At 34.8% G+C, this 20,620-nt stretch overlaps 1 protein-coding gene across 9 annotated transcripts in view; it reads right to left on the reverse strand.

Moving 5' to 3' along the window:
* Window positions 1-20,620, reverse strand: part of Stag1 (STAG1 cohesin complex component) — a 360,462-nt gene that overhangs the window by 23,330 nt on the left and 316,512 nt on the right. For all 9 annotated transcript variants that reach the window (XM_040269835.2, XM_005327048.4, XM_078043362.1 and 6 more), the window contains 6 exons: window positions 14,544-14,636; window positions 12,556-12,730; window positions 9,948-10,087; window positions 5,323-5,424; window positions 1,852-2,000; window positions 750-878 (listed from right to left, as the gene is read on the reverse strand). In XM_040269835.2, coding sequence (XP_040125769.1) covers window positions 750-878; window positions 1,852-2,000; window positions 5,323-5,424; window positions 9,948-10,087; window positions 12,556-12,730; window positions 14,544-14,636 — 788 coding nt within the window. The remainder of the gene's footprint in view (window positions 1-749; window positions 879-1,851; window positions 2,001-5,322; window positions 5,425-9,947; window positions 10,088-12,555; window positions 12,731-14,543; window positions 14,637-20,620) is intronic.

The following is a 20,620-nucleotide window of genomic DNA, read 5'->3' on the forward strand; positions in this document are numbered from 1 at the left end:
GGAAAATGTGGCATATTTACACAATGGAATATTTCTTAGAGATAAAGAAGAATGAAATTATGGCATTTGCTAGTAAATGGATGGAAGTGGAGACTATCATGCTACGTGAAATAAGCCAATCCTTCAAAACCAACGGCCGAATGTTCTCTCTGACTTGTGGATACTGACTCACAACAAGTGGGTTGGGGGCTGGCAGGGAGGAGTAGAGAAGGGAATGAGGATGGGAATGGGAAAGACAGTACAATGAATCAGACATAACTTTTCTATGTTCATATATGAATACACAAACAGTCTAACTCTACATCATGTACAATCACAAAAATGGAAAGTTATACTCCATGTATGTTTGATATGTCAAAATACATTCTACTGTCATATATAACTAAAAAAAATGAAAAAAATTTGAAAATTTCTTTTAAAAGCTACATATATTTTTTTAGACTTCTATCAATTATAAAAAAAATAGAAACTACAATAAAATTAATGTTAAAGAAAAGGTTATACAATGGCTCAGTGTTCATATATCTTTGAATTGCAGGATTCAATACCTGTTTAATTTCATCTTATACATTCTAAGTTACTAAAAGTGAGTAGTAAGAGAATAACAATATGAAAGCTTGAAAGAAAACAAAGTTCCTTAAATCAGCAGTTATTTTGTCTATCTCATTAAACACTTTTTAAGAAAGAAACATTTGAAATTTCAATGGTGTCATTATAAAAAAACACTTCCTTTGGAATGTGCAACTTACACAGTCTTTTTGTCCTGTCGAAGAAGTTTAGAAGAAAATTCACTTAGTACTTCAAGAAAAGCCAGATTAGGAGGTGGATATTCTTGTCCTTTCTGATTTTGGTATTTAAAGGCAAACTCTATGCCATCCCTGAAGTTAAAACAAAATAAAACACAAAAATACCCTTAGTATCTTATTGTTCTAGATAGTTCATGTAGTTCTCTTAATGTGCTAAAATTACAAAAACATTTGGGAAGGGAGTGAAATCATTACTGAAGAAGTAATATCTGATAAATTCAAATGGCAAAACAATGTGAATTTTCATAATGTATTTTGCTTTTGTATTCAACTTTAGAGTATCAATCAGCTGTGTGAATTCAGGCTTGAGGTTTTCTGTATTCAGTTTTCATAGTTGTGAAATGAGATTGACCAAATCAGTACTGCATAGTCTCTTTTAAACTTGTTTTCCAAATTTTCTCACTGATAGACCAGATAAGAAAGTTAATAAACTTTCCATTTTATAAGATAAAAAAATGTGCAGTTCATATAAATTTTTTCTTTTTTGAGGTGGAGATTGTGCCTTACACATATCAGGCAAGTGCTCAACCACTGAGCTACATCCCAGCATGATAATTTTTTTTTTTCCAAATTAAAAATGCCCTCCTTCTTCAGAATGCCCCTCGGCTCTTGCCTTCCACTGGGTGTGTTATCTTCAGGTTCTTTGCTCCTCTACAAAGGAGGAGCCAGGATAGACCCCTGAAGATCCTGCCCATCTCACCAACACTGTCTGGGTTTTCTGATCCAAACTAGCAATAAAGAATTTATACTTGCAAATAAATAAATAAATAAAACAAAAATAAAGATGCCCTCCTACTTGGGTTGGGGCTATAGCTCAGTATCACATAAAAATAAATAAAATGAAGACATTCTGTCTATCTAGAACCACAAAAAACAAACAAACAAAAAACCTCCTACTTAACAATCTCTAAATTAGATGAATAGCTATAGTTCTTATAATTTGAAAAATCTGTAATTTATTGCTTTAAAAATGGGTCAAAACAGTTATTTTCGTTAAATTCAATAAACTAGATTCTATAAAACATTGTTTGCTTATGTTACTCACTTGTGAAGTGTGGCAACTGCTTCTCGTGTCTTGATCTGGTCCAGTCCAAATGTAAGGGCAAAGCGACGTGCCAATTCTTTAATGCCACTGACATGGGCAGAAGTCCTATCTAGGTTGGGACCTTGTTCTTGAACAAGTTCATTAAACAACTGGTAGAAAGAAGAGGGGAAAAAAAAAAGGGAAAAACTTACAGCTAAGAAATATTTTAGATTTTATTTATTTTTAGAATAGGTAGTATAGTTTAAAAATATATAAAAGGTGTAAGATAAAATAAATGTTTCCCTCCTTGCACTGAGCTACAGCCACTATGTTCCCTTACTTGGTCATTTTGTATTAGTAATTTTTTGAGTTCACTTTCATGCTGCTGGTATTATTAAATGCAGAGAGGAATTTATTTCTTTTTAATGCCAAATTTTTAAAGAATACATTTTGGAATGGGAAAAGGTAATAATATATTTACAGAAAAATAGTACATATTTACAAATAACTATATATAGTCTTTTCACAGATATGTCAATATATGAAATACAGGGTTTGGAACTCTGGTTTTTCCATTTATTATAAGTAAGAACATTACGTAAAATAACATTATGTAAACATCCACATATATGGATATATGGGGCTATGATTTTTCTCACTCAGCCACAAAATATACCTAAAAGTTCTTAAACTGAGTGGAGGTTTTATAAGTTACATATATATCACAAAATAACAATAAATACCCCAGAGTAATAATATAAAAACAATCATCATTCTACTATCAAATCTAGAAACTTAATTGTATGTGCAAATCTATCTTCCTTCCTGAAATATGGTGTGAACTGTCTAGCCTTTTATCTAAAGCTACTCCCTCCTTATGCACTGAATACAGATGAAAAATAAAGTCTTCACCTACTCAAGGGTTTGCTACTTACTTACTGCTTTCTCTTTCTCTTGCATCATTAACTATTCCTTTTCTATTAGATGCAAGCATCTTTAAAAATACCACTAACTTCTAGACTCCATTTCCTGTGCCAGCTACCAATGCTTGTCTGATTTATTTTTGTGGCACAGGTTCTAAAAAGTCTTATTTACATTTGTTTTCTTTACTACTGGACATTTTCTTTTATTTGTCTGCTTCACTTTGTTTTCCCCATTTCCAGCCTCTGGTAACCATCACTATACTCACTTTAACTTCACACTTATTGAAATAACTCCTGTGTTCAACTATGTTGTTCCCTGTTTAAGTGTTCTTCAGCAATGAACTGGCCTGAATTACTTATTTACTATGCCATTACTAGAAGGAATGGTTCTTCCGGAGATTTTCAAATTATGCACAAATAGCTGTTTATAAATCTTTAAGCTTTAAAAAGCCTTTTATTGACAGCTGTATATAATAGCCTTAAACTTTAAAATTTAAGGTGAATTCAAATACATTTTATTGTAAAGAAATTCAATGAATATCTACGTAAAGTTCTCCTTTCTCTTTTCCACCAAATACCATTCTTTTTTTTAAATGCAAAGTAATATATATACTTTTAGTTGTTTAGAACCCAGTGCCTCACACATGCCAGGCAAGCACTCTACCACTGAGCCAGAACCCTAGCCCACCCAAATATCATTCCTTTTTTGGGGGGATACAGATGATTGAACTCAGGGCACTTGGCTACTGAGATACATCCCCACCCCTATTTTGTATTTTATTTAGAGACAGGGTCTCACTGAGTTGCTTAGCACCTCATTTTTGAACTTGCCTATCCTCCTGTTTTAACCTCTAGAGCCACTGGTGTGTGTTATGGTGCCTGGCCCAAAAACCATTCTTACCAAAGGTACATGGTGTTAAAAATCGAACATTTCCTACATCATCTTAGACATATTACAAGTACATAAAAAATTTTTATTTTTAAATAAATGCTATCCCACACTACTTATTTGTCCTATAGCTTTGTATTTTTCATTTCATATTTTGCCATAAAATTTTTGAACAGCCAGAAATAGTGGTGCATGCCTGCAGTCCCAGCTGCTCTGGAAGCTGAGCTAGAGGATCGCTTGATTCCAGAAACTTGTCAACCTAGGTAACATTTAAAAAATTTTATAAACTACTTCAGAGTATCATATTTTAACTTCTCCTCTAATGATGAATTTTATACTATTTCCAGTTTTTTACTACTAACACATTGCTATAGTAAAAAGTCTTTTACATATATACATCTTGGTGCACAAGATGTTATTTATTTATATATGTAGAAGGAAAATTACTAGTTTAAAGGGAATATCTTTTTAAAAATTTTTTTCTTTTAATAATTTTTAGTTGTCAATGGACCTTTAATTTTATTTTTAGATGTGGTGCTGAGAATTGAACCCAGTGCCTCAAACATGCTAGGCAAGCGCTCTACCACTGAGCCACAACCCCAGCCCTGGGAATATATATCTTTAATTTTGAAATATACTCCAAAATTTCTTTTAAGAAAATTTCTTTAGTCTAAAGGGACCTTCACTTTTACATCCTTTATAAAGTTTGGTGATCCTAAAAATTGGGGGATATTCTGTATCAATCATTTCAATTAATGATAATCTGTTCAATGATGGTAAATATCTCTTTGTTTTAATTTATGTTTCATTAATTACTAACAAAATTATGCCTCATCTCATGTTTATTGATTAAGTTTTCTTCTCTGCAAAGTGCCTTTTCCAAAACTCTTGCTTACTTTATCATTTTCATTGATTTGTAGGATTTGTTATATATGAAAATATTTCTCCCCAAAATGTCATTTATTTTTTAAACTAAGCGTTGACTGATGTACAAACCTATTTAAGTTTATATAGATCACTTTTTTTTTTTACTTTTGGTTTTCTTAGAAAAAGATTTTAAAAATATTCCTTTATTTCCTTAAAACTGATTAATTTTTAACCTTGATATATAATCCACTTAGTGGTTATTTTGGTACACCTTAGGTGGGCCCAGAAGTAGCTATTTTTACAAAAACATACTCAACTAACCCATCACTGTGAACTGAAGAGTCCTAATCCTTTCCCCACTGATTGAAAATGAGACCTTTATCACAAATTAATTACACATATGTAGAAATGTACATGCATATATTTCTGAACTCTCCAAACTCTCTATTTTGGTTTACTAGACATTTATATATTTAAAAATTTATTTATGCAATATATTTTCTTATTTGGATATTGCTGGTGTCCCTTCATCATTAAATACCTTTATTTCTTATTTTTAAATTATTGCTTTTAAAAGTTTCCAATTTGACTCTTCATTTGGCCTAAGGGTAGATCACCTCAGGATTTCATGTTTTGTAATGAGAACTGGAGGATTATCTTTCAAAAGAGGACATGCAATCCATGTCTGTATCAGAAAGTAACCACAGTAATACATTAATGAGTTAGTTTAAATCAGGTAAAATACCTAGCACATACTAAGCACACAGAAGTTGCATCTATTCTTTGTCTCCCCCTCCGCTCCAAATTACTCACCTGCTGCAAACTGAGAATGAGGGTCTTGGCACATTGAATTTTATCAATCTGCCTGGTTTTGCTCAATGTTTCCTTAATAATATCACCATAGTCATTGTAATACTATGAGGAAACAAAAGGAAACACAGCTTTAAAAGTTTTGCAAAAAAAAATTTTAAATATTTATTTTTTAGTTGTAGTTGGATACATTACCCTCATTTCACTTATTTATTTTTATGTGGTGCTGAGGAAGGAAACCAGGGTCCCACAAGTGTGAGGCGAGCGCTCCTCGCTGAGCCACAACCCAAGCCCCCAAATTTTTGAAATTTCATGAGATGAAGGATGGTGTTGGTAAAAGAAAAAGTGACTACAAAAAGGATTTAATCTCTTCATCTGAAACATAGTGAAAGTTAAATGATATTTTTCTAAATTAAAGCAATGTACATTTGATATCTAATTATGAGGTAAAAATAATAAAAACTAAAAAGGCCAGGAATTCCAGGAGGAGAGGAGGTGATATAGGAGAGAAAAACCTCTCAGACTTCAGAAGAGAACTGAACACCATCTAAAAGGTGGATATAAATTGAAGAACTAAAATCAAAACAGTTAAAATTGCTTATTTCTGGAGATCAGCCTAAATGGGAGGACAGATTAGAGTAACAGATTTATTGTTTCATTTATTATTTTAGGTCACCAAAGTAACTTAGCACATAGATCTTTCCTAAGTTTAGTTTTAAACAGATCATGTACAGAAAAGCCACAGAGCCACATATCAGAATAGCAAAAATCTATCAGACTACTCATGAAAAGGTCAGAGCCTACAATGAGCTGAGATGTGAAAAAAGTGCTAGGGCTGATAAAAAAATTTTTTTTTTGAGAATTTTAATATTTATTTTTTAGTTATCGGCAGACACAACATCTTTGTTTGTATGTGGTGCTGAGGATCGAACCCGGGCCACACGCATGCCAGGCGAGCGCGCTACCGCTTGAGCCACATCCCCAGCCCTAGGGCTGATAAAAATTTTGAATAAAGTTATTATTATTATTGTTTGGAACTGATGCAGTACTATTAAGAAATGACAAGGCAAAACTAAAACCAAAACTCAACATATTAAATGATTCTCTAATTTTCTGATAAGAAAAAAAGTACCTAAAAATGGTAGAATAACTGTCAAAAATGATACTGAAAGCCAGGTTTAGTGAAGAACCAATGAAAGCATCAAATCATTACAAACAAATTAGTTTTCTAGATTGCACAAATCATGTCCTAAGGAAATTTACAGAGATTATAGAAACATTGAGTTATTTAAGGAATGGAGAAAAAATAGGAAAGGTGCTGAAAGACAGATTTTTCAGAGGAATAAGGTCATATGAAAACTGCTACAATCTTTCCCCTTAAAATACCTGGAAATGCAGAGTGACCCTGGTCTGCCCTGCAGAAGAGGAGGAGGAAGGCGACTGCTCTGTGGCCCCTTTTACCAATGTGTGGCTCTCCTTGCTCACTTCCATGTTGGGACACTGCAGCCACCTACATAGCCCAAGCCCCATGTGTTAGCCTCTACCTTAGGACAACAGACAAAGCCTGGAGGCAGCAGCCCACCACAGCACTGCATATCCAAACAGGCTGCCCAATGCCACCACATGGCCTGCTTCTCAATCCCATCTCTGAAAGTAATCACCTCCATCCTGGAACACCTCCATCACCATCATAGGTTACCTATGCTGCTGCTACCACTATCTTTAATTGGGGGTGCTTCCATTTTAGGACACTGGATAGGGCTTAGAAGCCTAATATCAATATACTTACAGGTTTGAGGCTCCTGCTACTACAATCTAGGGACATGCTCACTTCCATCTAGAGACAAGATCCAGGACCTGGAAGACTGCCACCAAGATCCCTGCAGGTTTGTCACACCAGAGGTAGTCCTGCTAGTCTACTTCTTGATTCCTCATTCATTCTTCCTATAATCTAATACCTCTACATTTTCATCTCCTACCTCACAAACCCCATTCCACCTGCTGCTCTCTTTGTCCACTATTAAATTGTAAACCCATATGCAAACCTACTATTTATACTATAGATATGAACTGAACACATCAATAAACACATTGCTTATTGTGACAAAACTGTAATTGTCCAAATAGGAATTATTTGGTTTAAGACTATATATTGTTTGTATCAACGTTGTAAATATTGATCTGCCCCTTAAAGGCAATGTACTGGTAACATACAGGAACACTACAATATTATAGGGTAAAAACCTGGATAATATCCTGGATCTGCTTGCAAGAGGGGAAGACACATGGACAATAGGAAAAAACAAGGGAAGAAAGTACCCCAAACAAACCAAGATGCTATAATAGAATCCACTGATAGCACAGTAGGTAAAATGTCAGAGGAGTTCAGAAAAAGATTACTTCAAGAAAGAGATATTCTGGAAAAAACAAAATAAAAACAAAAACAAACAAACAAAACACAAAACCCCAGAAATCCTTGAAATGAAGGAAATTCAATAGAGGGCTGGGGTTGTGGCTCAGTGGTAGAGCGCTTGCCTTATACGTGAGAGACCCTGGCTTCGATCCTCAGCAGCACATTAAAAAATAAATAAATAAGTAAATAAACAAAATAAAGATATTGTGTCCATGTATAATTAAAAAAAATTTCAATAGAAAGCATCACCAACAGACTAGATAGCTTAGAAGACAGAAACTCAGGCAACGATGACAAAATACATTGTCTTTAAAATAAAGCTGCCCACAGAGTGAAAATGGAAAGAAACCATGAACAAAACCTCCAAGAATTATGGGATAACATGAAAAGACAAAATCTAAGAACAATTGAATACAAGAAGGCACAGAGATATAAATTCAAAGGAATGTACAATCTCTTCAATGAAATCATCTCAGAAAATCTCCCAAATGAACTGGAAAATCAAATATAAGAGGCTTACAGGACACCAAATGTACAAAATTACAACAGATCGACCCCAAGGCACATTATAATGAAAATGTGTAGCATACAGAATATAGATAGAATTTTAAAAGTTGCAAGAGAAAAGTTTCAGATTACATATAGGGGAAAACCAATTTGGATCTCAGCAGGTTTCTTAACCCAAACCCTCAAAGCTAGGATGGAGCAACATATACCAATCTCTGAAAGAAAATGGATGCCAACCAAGAATATTATATCCACCAAAATTAAGCTTCAGATTTGATGATGAAATAAAAATCTTCCATGATAAACAAAAGTTAAAAGTAATTTAGAACGAAAAAGCCTATACTACAGAATATTCTCAGCAAAATATTCCATGAGGAAGTGAAAAACAACAATGAAAATCAACAAAGAGAGGAAAAGCTAATCAAAGGAGAAACCAAGTCAAGTTAAAAACTAAAAATAAATCAAAATGACTGGGACTACAACCCATATTTCAATAATAACCCTGAAGACAAATGGCTTAAACTCATCTCATAGGAAAAGACATCCACAGACTGAAGATGAAAGGATGGGAATAAAATACCACTCACATGGAACACAAGAACAAGCAGGAGTTTCCATCCTCATATAAGATAAAGTAGACTTCAAACCAAAGTTAGCCAGAAGGGATAAAGAAGGTCGTTTCATACTGCTTAAGGGAATCATACATCAAGAAGATATAAAAATTGTAAACATCTATGCCCAAACAATGGAGCATCCAGTATATCAAACAAACCCTTCTCAATTTCAAGAATCAGACCACAACATAATAATACTGGGTGACTTTAACATACCTTTTCACCTTTGGATAGACCTTCCAAACAAAACTAAACAAAGAAACTATAGAACTCTATAATGTAATCAATATTTTAGACTTAACAGACATATATAGAATATTTCATCCATCAATAAGCGAATACACTTTTTTCTCAGCAGCACTCGGATCCTTCTCTAAAACAGACCATATCTCATGCCACAAAGCTAAGACTTAGCAAATACCAAAAAATAGAGGTAGTACCTGCATTCTATCAGACCATAATGAATGAAATTAGAAATCAATGATAAAGTAAAAAAATAGAAGCACAGACCTTTCCAGTGGAGTATGCCTACACTGGAGAATCTGAAATGTGAAATGCTCTAAAACCTAAATTTTTTGTGTGGTGCTCCAAAAATTTCAGATTTCAGTTAGGATCACAGATGTTCAACCCATATATCACAACTGGAACTGGACCATACCCAAACACAGATAAAGGTACAATTGGATCAAACAGCACACAATATTCTGAATATGGCAAAACAGAACATTCTCTTTGACCTGGGAAGGCAAACACATAAAAACTAAAACTAAGAAGCATTCCCTTTTATCCATGCCTGTTAGAAGAATTCTGAGATCTGGTTTTTTTCAGAGGGTCAGGAACAAAAAGAAGCTTATGGAAAAGCAAGCAGCTAGAAAGTTGAGTGTTTTTCATGTAAATGCTAGGAACTCCAGGGAGTGCAGACTGATACAATGGTGCAGACTCATAAAGAGTTTATATAAAATGATAACGTTATTAGAAAATTATCCACAATACACGGTTCAAAGCTGTCAATTTCAGCTTCTCATCACCATCCATTCATTATAATTGCAAATTTCTCTGCTATTTAGGAGAAAAATAAGAATATTAAACTGTACCTTCATGTAGTGTTTAAAGATGTCTGCAGCTGCATGCATGTCAACAATATCATAAATGATAAGTTTGCTGAAGGCAGCAAGTAGATTCCTTCTTTTATGTAAGGCCTCAATTTTATTAGCTTCATCTTCTTCATCACCCTCTAACCACAGAAAATAAATTGGTTATAAATCTGGCTCTTGATCCAATAAAACAATGTAGAAAATCTGCATATTTGAAAACTAGCTTTACAATACTTCACAAACAGGCACAATTCAGTTTTACACAGAACAAAAATAGTTATACTGACAAATTATTTTAGAGTGATATTTATTACATGCTTATCAAATACTTGGTGGGCAATAAGATTCCTATCTTTTAGGAGATTATCATAGTAATGATTAAGATAATCAAATCAGCTGAGAGGTGGGGATTGGGGTAAAAGCATGCCTGTAATCCCAGCATCTCGAGAGGCTGAGGCAGGTGGATAGCAAGTTCAAAGCCAGCATCAGCAACAGTGGGGTGCTAACCAACTCAGTGAGACCCTGTATAATAGGGCTGGGGATATGGCTTAGTGGTTGAGTGCCCCGACCCAGAGTTCAAACACAGGTACCAAAACAAAAATAAAAACAAACAAACAAAACAAAGACAGCAAATCATACATAGATTGTTTCATACTTTTGTCACAACAACACTGTCAACTTGTTTTATCTTACAATGTTTTTTCTAATCTCAATATTTCTTATATGCTAATACATTCCCACAAGAAAAAAAAGTTATGAGACAGGCAGAAAAAGCTGTTTTTCTCTCTATATATTTTTTAGTTGTATATGAATAACACCTTTGTTTTATTATTTATATGTGGTGCTGAGGATCAAACACAGTGCCTCACATGTGCTAGGTGAGTGCTCTGCCACTGAGCCACAACACGAGCCCCAGAAAAGTTTTATTTTAGAAAAATATATAGAGGGGTAAAGGAAATATATGGAGCAGTTAATTTTCAGTGCTTGTCCACATGGTTATATTATGAGTTGAAAAATAAAATCTATTTTGCAAACCATGTTAAAATACTCCATTAAAAACTTTCTAAATAAGTAGTGTTTCTCATTTAATTGTTTTAAATATATAATCCATTGTGTTATGTATTTCTAATCCTAGAAAAAGTTTTCCTACAAGGCTCCAGATGACAACATTTATTTCAGGCTCTGTATTTGGGATAAGTCTTCTTTCTTTTGTTTATATGTATCTATTGATAAAATAATTTACTCTCAGTCTCTTTCTTTTTACTAGTAAGTCCTGATAAGTTCTGAGGCACCAGTGCTTTGAGAAACTGGAAATCGTTTTGCTTAAAATAGCAGTTAAGATCTCTTGAGATTAATTGAGTGTAAATAAACATACTCTGTTCCACACTGCAGTATTTCTAAAATGTTCTCTTAAGAACAAGATTTTTTCTTCTTTTTTTTTGGAGTCATGCTATGGATCCAACCTAGGGCCTTCTGCATGCTAGGCAAGTGTTATACCACTTTACTATACCCTTAGTCCTATAAAGAATATCTAATAGCACCAAATAGATGTGTGGATCAAATATGCCTCTTAAATTTTTTTAGAGAGCTTAAATCATCTATTTCACAAATAATCTATTTTAAAAATATTTATTTACAATTAAGCATTAACAATTTAGTCTGATTTTGCTAAGCGATTATTTTGCAGGCTCAGCACAATTTTGACTAGTGAAGTTTGATGATTATCTTTCACCATTTAATTTCTTTGAGCTATATTTTATTCAAGTGATAATATATGACAGTTACTCAGGAACAGAAAAGAACCTGGATGCTTTCCTTTAAAAAAACTGTAAACTTGGGGGGCTGGGGTTGTGGCTCAGTGCCAGAGCACTTACCTCACACATGTGAGGTACTGGGTTCGATCCTTAGCACCACATAAAAATAAACAAACAAAATAAAGATATTGTGTCCATGTATAACTAAAAAAATATTAAAAAACAAAACTGTAAACTTGGACACAGTCAATGAGAAACAACCTCTAGATTGCATATACATTTGTACATGTGGGAAATGGCAAATGTACAAGAATTATTCATTATAGCTGAAGACTGGAAACTATATGTCAGTTAATGTGAGCTAGATTATGTAAATTATCCTGTATCTACACAAAGAAATACTATATGGGGCTGGGGTTGTGGCTCAGTGGTAGAATGCTTGCCTATAATGTGTGAGGCACTGGGTTCGATCTTCAGCACCACATAAAAATAAGTACATAAATAAATGAATGTACTGTGTACATCTACAACACACACACACACACACACACACACACACACACACACACACACACACATATATTTTATATATGAAAGAAATACTATATGGCTGTTTGAAAAAGAATGAGGAAGCTTATATAAGGATGGGGAAAGAACTCTAAGGTACTTTTAAAGGAGAAAGCCATCATTATCCATATTTTTGTTCTTGCTGGTTTCTGAAATATATGAATATAATACTATTAGCATTTTTTAGGGAGAGAAAACTTAGTAACTCTTGGATTTGAATTTTTCACTTCTGTCTTTTGGGATTTATAAAATAAAATAAATATCAACAAGGTGATAGCTATAAATACCCATGCTCTGGTTCTCCTCATCCTGGTCAATGAAAACATGATCCATCACGAAACTAAGGAGTTCTGACTGGAGTCCAGTATCTGGATTAAATACCAAAGGCTGAAGGCCCTCTCTGCCACCTGTCATTAACTGGTGGCTAAAAATCATCAGAAGATCACAAAGTAACATGAAAGCCTAGAATGAAAAGGAAATTCATTAGCAAAATAGTGCATGAATATGACTACATGCCAATGTGAATGAAAACACACTAAATATTAACAGTTCAACAGCAAAACCTTAACATAATAAACTCTCTTTAGTTTTATTAATTTTCTTATCTCATTACCCTCTCTCACTAAACAACTGGTCACATTTAAGATCCTCCTGCAATACAATCTATTTATTTTACTTGGCTGTGTTAACTCAAAAATGTGGAACAAGAGATTTTTCACCTGAACTATAAAAAAATAAGTTAAACTCAACTCTGTAAACATATAAGTGGCATCACAAATGACAGATGTGAAATTTTAAGAGAAACCATGTTTAAAAATTAATGGTTAGACCATTAATATAAAACTGGTATTTAAAAACCTCTCAACAAATTGAATCATAAGGGAACTTACCACTTTTACCTAAAGACTAAGTATTAACTTAGCAAATGTGCATTATTTGAACGGATGGGATGAAATAAACATCATTAGTTTAAGAATCAAAACACTTTTGTTGTGGGATTATTAAGGGCTGTGACATTTCTGAACAATTCACTGAAACTCAGCCCATAAAAGTTGATTTCTAAGAGAAAAACCACATTTTTGGCACTTATTGGGGGGATGGCTGCCTATCCAATTGTCTGGCTCTAGCAAGAATGATGCTAGTTTATGCTCTGATTGTACAACAATGAAATACATTAAGATATTTAAGAAGAGCCATTTGTAAAGAGAGAAGCTTAAAGAGAATCCAGGGGATTTTTACATTTTTTACACAGGTCATTCAGAATATCATTGAACAGGTCTGATATAGAAACAATGAATATTTGGTTTAAATGGCCAGAGCTGGGTACTTCTATATAGCACTGGTGGGATTCTGAACATCTACAGAGTAAGGTTTAAGGATCTTTGTATCCATTTTAAGTTAAATATTAACAACTCAATAAAGAATAAAAGTTGTGACAATCTATTTGTATGAAGGAACAGCAAAGGATGAATAACATTGAAACCTTTAATCTGACAAGATTTTTATTCTAGCCCAATGACAAAATAAGAAAGTGTGTAAAAGGTACAATCTATTTTATATAAAAGTATTCTCTAGTAGAAGAGTGAGTTAAAGAACCTTTTGGGTTGTAACCTTGTCCAAGGGGTAAGGAGTCTGTTAAACCAGAGATATCCCCACTGGCACCCTGACTGTCCACATACAGAGACTTGGGAATTTCTTGCTCTAAGAAACTTGATCTTAATTGTGAAAGCCTTCAAAGGCCTCTTCCCTAGGCCTATTACACCTCCAGTATGTGTATTCTTAGGCCACAGAGTGGTCAAGGGGTAGCTATTTGGAGGGGTGGTACAGACAGAGTTTGGACATATGGTTTGAAGTATTCAAATGTATACGCAAGAAACTTCCTGGGGTGAGAGGTAAAAATGACAAAAGGGCAAGTTCTAGCTCTGCTCCCCAGACTTCCAACATTCTGGTAGAGAATTCTTAGGAGTCAAGATTTCTCAATTTGAACTTGGTCTTCAAGTTGATGGAGAATATACTTGTCAAAGTACAAGCATAGAATTTATTTATATAATAAGTTTGTTAGCTGAAAAACAAAAAAACCCACAATAAAACATGACAAATTTGTTAGCCTGCTTTATAACTTAAAACATTCAGACATCAATACTCTTGGTCCTAGGTCCCATGAATGTTAGGGAAAGATAAGTATGCTAAGAATGGCCACAAAAATTACTTTCTTACTATTTATTAATACGTTTGGGTTATTTTTACTGAGAGCTCATAACTGGTAATTTCTTACCTGTTCCTTCACTGGAGTATTAACATTAGATAGGCACTGCTGGCAAACAGCCAAAAAGGATTTCACTGTTTTCCTCAATACCAACAGATCCTCCTGCAAGACACATTCAAAGATGCAAGCATGAATTAATATCCTAGAAAACTGCCAAAAGAAATAATAGAAAAATAGCCAAATTGCTTTATTGTGAAGGAAATTTATAAGACCAAATTTATCACTGAAAATCAATTAGTATAGTTATTTTCTAGCTTTTGGCCTAATGGAAAGGGCAGTGAAGCTAAGAATCTGGAACATGCATTTCTATTTAGCAATGGACTGCTCAGTGTGATTGCTCTCAGAAGTTTCCTTTACAAATATGGTTATTTAGGATATTAAAACCATTAGTTACTTCTACAACACATATTAAATAGCAGTAAGATCACAGCATACTGAGAAAAGTAGCAAAACACCAGTACCAAACTTCTCCTATATTCACAGTGTACTGCAAATGTTTGTGGAAGAAAGATAAACCTTCAAAGAGTGGATGTGTAAATGGAATTTAACTAGATGGCCAGATAATATCTCACCTGAAACAACACTGAAAAAGCCTAAAGGGAAATTTACTTTCTCTTTTTTCATACTGGGACTGAACCTGAGCATGCTTAAACACATTCTGCTTAAACACACATTCTGCTACTGAGCTATAATCATTTTCCTGAAAGGAGATCTAAACTCTATCAAGCATCTACAACATGTCAAGCACTGATTTGAGGGTTTACTATTACATAAGTTAATTACTGGTACATTCATATGCACTTGCAGCCCCAGCACTCAGTAGGCTAAGGTGGGAGGATCTCTGAGCCCACAAGTTGCAGAGCAGTCTGGGCAATAATATCGAGAGACTGTCTCAATAACAACAACAAAATAGATCCTAAAAAATTAGTCATTATTAGCAAAAGGCATTGAAACCAGGACTGATACCAGAGCTCATATTTTCCTGACAAATGAATGACATGTGCAAAGAATTCAGCATTATACTGGTATTTAAAATAATAAAAAGTAATTATCTGAGCAAAGGCCCATGTAAAAATCATTTTAATAAGGTACTCTATTAAATTAAAATTCTTTAGGCTCTTCTATTTTGAAGATATGACAGCACTATTTTGGCACCTTCACAACCTAAATAATAATACTTTGAAAGTTATACATATATCCTATTACTAATAGAGTACACATATTTATTTATTGGGGGGGGGTACTAGGGATTGAACTCAGGGCCACTCAACCACTGAGCCACGTCCCCAGCCCTATTTTGTATTTTATTTAGAGACAGGGTCTCACCGAGTTGCTTATAGCCTCACTTTTGCTGAGGATGGCTTTAAACTCGTGATGCTTGTACCTAACCCTCCTGAGCCACTGGGATTACAGGCATGTGCCACCAAGCCCAGCTTCAGTGCACATATTTACAGGAAGAAATAAGCTCATCTTGAACATAGTAGTAAAAGGAAAATGTCTTGAAGACCTTTAATGTACCTGTGGATTAATATTCAGTAACCACATCTCAACATTCCTTGAACTTTAATTTCAAACATTCACAATGCATTGAGGAAAACAGATAAAATAACAGGCAACTATAATGGGGTGCAGAGTGCTATGGTAGGAGAGAGCATGGGCCCTATGCTAGAAAAGCTAACTCAGAGTCAAAAGTAGTCATAAAAGGAGAACAAAGAACTAACATGAAGCTGGATCCAGGGGACAGAGATTATTTAAAAAGGTATTCCAGATAGGGTCCCAAATGTTCAAAAGTTTGGAGATACTTTTGAGGAAGTTAATTGTAGCTCAGGTATAAACAGGAGTGACAAGAAAGCAAAAGAGAAAAATAGAACCCATTTCCACTTAAATGAAAGGCCATTTTGAATGTCATGTTAAATCATTTGGATATTATCCTGATAAAAATAAAAAACTACCAAAGGAGGATTTTTATAATGGGAGTGTTAAAATTTTGTGCATTGGAATCACATTCTAAACAGAATGGACAATGGATTGGTCATTTAAGAGAAGATACAATCTTCTGTTGAGAGCTTATTGTGTATCAAGTACTATGTTCCATGTTCATAAGTATAAATTTCACAATCACTCTGTGAAATAAATGAAAACATTTCCATTTTATAGACAAATAACTGAAATCCAGGGCACTCATATTCTAAATGGTAGAGCAAATATCTAAATGGAAGGGCTGTATGATGTTGTGAAATACATAGTTGGTATAGTTGGTCTTTTGTCTGTTTCCTAGCATTCAACTCCTAAAATCCTGGGACTTTCTAAAGTGCTCTTTCATGTGCTAATGAGTTGACTGATGGCTGGTATCACCTAGGCAGTTTCAGTATAGGGGCTGGTCACCAGAAAAACCAAATCACAGTTAAAGGGTTAGCCCTGCTCCTTCCCCATCCAGGAAGTGAAGGGGTAATGTTGAGTTGGTCACCAATAACCAGTGATGCAATCAAGCAAGGCTATGTAATGAAGTTCCACAAAAATCCACAAAGCGGTGGGGCTGGGGTTGTGGCTCAGTGGTAGAGCACTCACCTAGCACGAGTGAATGCTGAGTTCGATCCTCAGCACCACATAAAAATAAATAAATAAAATAAAGGTATTGTGTCCAACTACAAGTAAAAACCAAACAACAACAACAACAAACAACCCCCACAAAGCACTGTTTTCTGGGAGCTTCCAAATAGTTGAATATGTGGAGTTTTCTGGAGGATGGTGCACCTAGAGAAAGCATGGAAGCTCTATACATTTTCCCATATGCCTTGCCCTATTCATTTCTTCATCTGGTGTTCATGGGTATCCTTTCTAATTTAAGTACTATTTCTCTACGTTTTGTGAGCCATTCTAGCAAATTAACTTAACCCAAGAAGGGTACCGTAGGAATCCTTATTTATAGCAGGTCAGTCAGAAGGTAAAACAACTTGAGACTGCAACTGGCATTGAAATAGAGAAGGCGGTCTTGTGGGACTGAAACCTTAAACTGTGGGATCCAATACTGTAATGTCAGAACTGAATCAAACAACACTCAGCTGGTATCCACTGTTGAACTGATTGATTGGTTTCTGGTAGGGAGAAGTCCTCACACTTCTTAGGTCATACAAGTATTCTCTGCTGTGAGAATATGGGAAGACAATGAGTTTCCTTTTTTTTCCCTTAATATTCTTATATTTGGTGGCAGTGATGAGATTTGCTAGAACAGCCCTGACTCATGGTTACATGTAAGAAAATACATAAGGGTGGATAATGAGGAACCTTTGATCCAGGGACTACTAGTCATCTATGGTATAAAACTTGTGGTGCTCTATGCTTGGTAAAGTTACCAGTGAAATTTAGAGATGTTGTAGACCTAAATTTCAAGGAGTAGGAACATTAGACATGTAAGAAAATGCAAAATAAGAAGCAGCCATGTTAAATGCAATCCTTTAGTTACTGTTATCTGTAATAGCTAAAATGAAAGTAAAAGTGCAGACTCAGGCCTTGAGGATGAACCAAGCTTAGATGCTAATTAAGTCTGTATGAAATAAGGCTCAGACTATCAGCTTCAAATCTACCCATCAAGAGAAAAATTATGCAAGGACAATAAAAATAACTCAAAGGCCATTGGTTACAAAAAAGGTAGTCAACATTAGAGGAGGGCAAAACTAAGAAATTACAGAGACCATGGGTTATACTGTAAAGGGACTGTTTCACTCTATATCAGTACCATCCACTTCCTGAGGAGACTCTACTAAAAAGAATTTTGAGAATAGCTAATTTAGGACCGGTATCTTTGGTTTTAAATGCTATGGAGACAAAGTCATATCTGGATTGATGCAGGACCAATAACGTACTCAGCAACAATCACAGATGACTATAGTTGGTCTAGACGTAGAACCTTACTCCCAAGTGAAGTCAGCCTGGTGAACTAGACAGAAGTCACTATTAGGTCTGTTTTACTCTGAGAAGGGGAACTGTTCAACTCCACCAATAAATGCAAATAGAACATTCCAGGCATAGTAGCCAATATCCTTCATATGCAAGAGGCATTTTATGATGACCTGGATATATTCACCTAACACGGCCATTAACCAGGTCATGGTAAATGCTGTTGTTAACAGCAACCCTGTTGCTGACTATTTCATATGTTGCAAAACTGAAAACAGTTCAGAAAGCCTTATTAGATTTGCTGTTTCAGCCTCCCCAAGGAGGTTTTATAGATGTTAATAAAAAAATCAGGTTAGTTAACAAGAGAATAAGACAAAAGGGAGAGTCAAAGGACTCATTCCAGGAAGGTAGAAAATTTTAAACTAAGAAATAATTAAGGGGTGGGGACCTAGCTCATAGAGAATCACAGGACTTGTTCCAACAGGATAGAAACTTCTGTGGATACACAATAAAACTACTGGATATTTAACCCCAAATATAATACCTAGTTTTCAGTGTTGCTGCTGTTCTTGGCAATATGAATCCCCACCTGCTGACTCCTGCCATTGCCTCAAAGGCTAATCCATTTATGTTCCAGGAACCCTTAAGATGCCTACTGGAGTTCCAAAACATCTTCTGGTTTCTCTTTCCTGTAGTGTACAAAGGTGAAGGAAGCTAAAGAGTCAGAGGGACAGGGGAAAAGTAGTGATTGTTAGGACCAGAGAGAGAGAGACCTGAATCCCCAAACTATCCCAAAATTCAGACGAAGAACAAAACCTACTATGCTATATCCCAAACCTACACTATTAAGTATATACAGGTACTTACTCTAGCCTCAGAAAATAAATTACTCAATTACAACTCTTAGTTCTGGCAGGGAAGATGGAGAAACCAGATACAAGGCTGAGATTTAATGCCAATGAAATAACAGTTTTTGTTAACTGAAACATTTTTCTCAATGTAATCTTCTCAACAAACTTAACCAGTTGTAAATATCATTCTCACTTTATATACTAGGAAACTGAAACTCAGGTGAAGTACCTGGCTTGGGCTACCAGAGGTGATAAGAAGTATAGCCAAATTCAAAATTGATTTTTAACTCTAAAGACAACCACTGCTCTAACACACACACACAAATGTTGGAAAGGTAAGAACTGAGAGTGTCTTAACATAGATAAATGGATCAGCAACAAATTGTCATTTGATGGACACCTAGCAATTGTAAATCACTAGGAAAATTTTCCCCCCAAAATATAAAACCTTCTATAGGAAGAAAAATCATTAGTCTATCACTCAGGGAAAATGAAACAGGATAAGACATCTGTTTTATTTCTATTCAAATAAATGGCCTAATATGAAGGTAGATATCAGTAATTTGGGGGGAGAAAAGCTCCAATGTCTGTACTAGAAAGTGAGAACTGTTATGTTTTATCTATTTTTAATATTGCCTTACACTTCTGGATAAGCTCAGTTAAAATACATTCTTATACTGTAATAATTACTATGTAGAGTATGATGTCAGAGATGGGAACTTCTGACCTACTGACAATAGAAATGAAGAAACTGGGCCAAAGAGTACAAACACAGAGGCTAAGTTTGAGGTTTAACCTTAAGAAGAGGAGAACACTGAGACAGAGATCAGCTGTTCCTCAAATAAGGAAAAGGACAAGCCTTTAAAGTTATGGTGGGCTAGGTTCTGGATGATCATAATCTCAGTTCTGACTCTGCCAGGTGATTCCAGAGAAATCCTTATTGCTTGAGGGGCAATCTGGTTCCCTTGAGAAGATTAGGGGTGGTAATCTCATCAAGGGTTGATCTGCCTTCAAGGGTCTACTGTTCCTGGAAGGTGTAGGGGAATGACTGAAGACTTCTATTTCCAGATACAGGTCTGGAACAAGACTTTTATAAAACATGGCAGTTGAATGTTCCCATAAATCTTGAAAATATCTTTCTCATATTTTGGTGTCCTTAGTTTTAAAAGGGGGATGAGATAGGTTAAATAAGTTTAAGGATAATAAGCCTTAAATTATCAGTTTTTAGATAGACATTTTAATCACTTAAGGAATATCTATGTACAAAAGGCCTTAGGAGTGCATTTGCCCTCTGTCCCTGTTGTGGTCTCATCTATATCTTAAGGAGTTTGGGTATTT

Source organism: Ictidomys tridecemlineatus, chromosome 3, assembly GCF_052094955.1.
Source record: "Ictidomys tridecemlineatus isolate mIctTri1 chromosome 3, mIctTri1.hap1, whole genome shotgun sequence".
NCBI classification, from domain to species: domain Eukaryota; kingdom Metazoa; phylum Chordata; class Mammalia; order Rodentia; family Sciuridae; genus Ictidomys; species Ictidomys tridecemlineatus.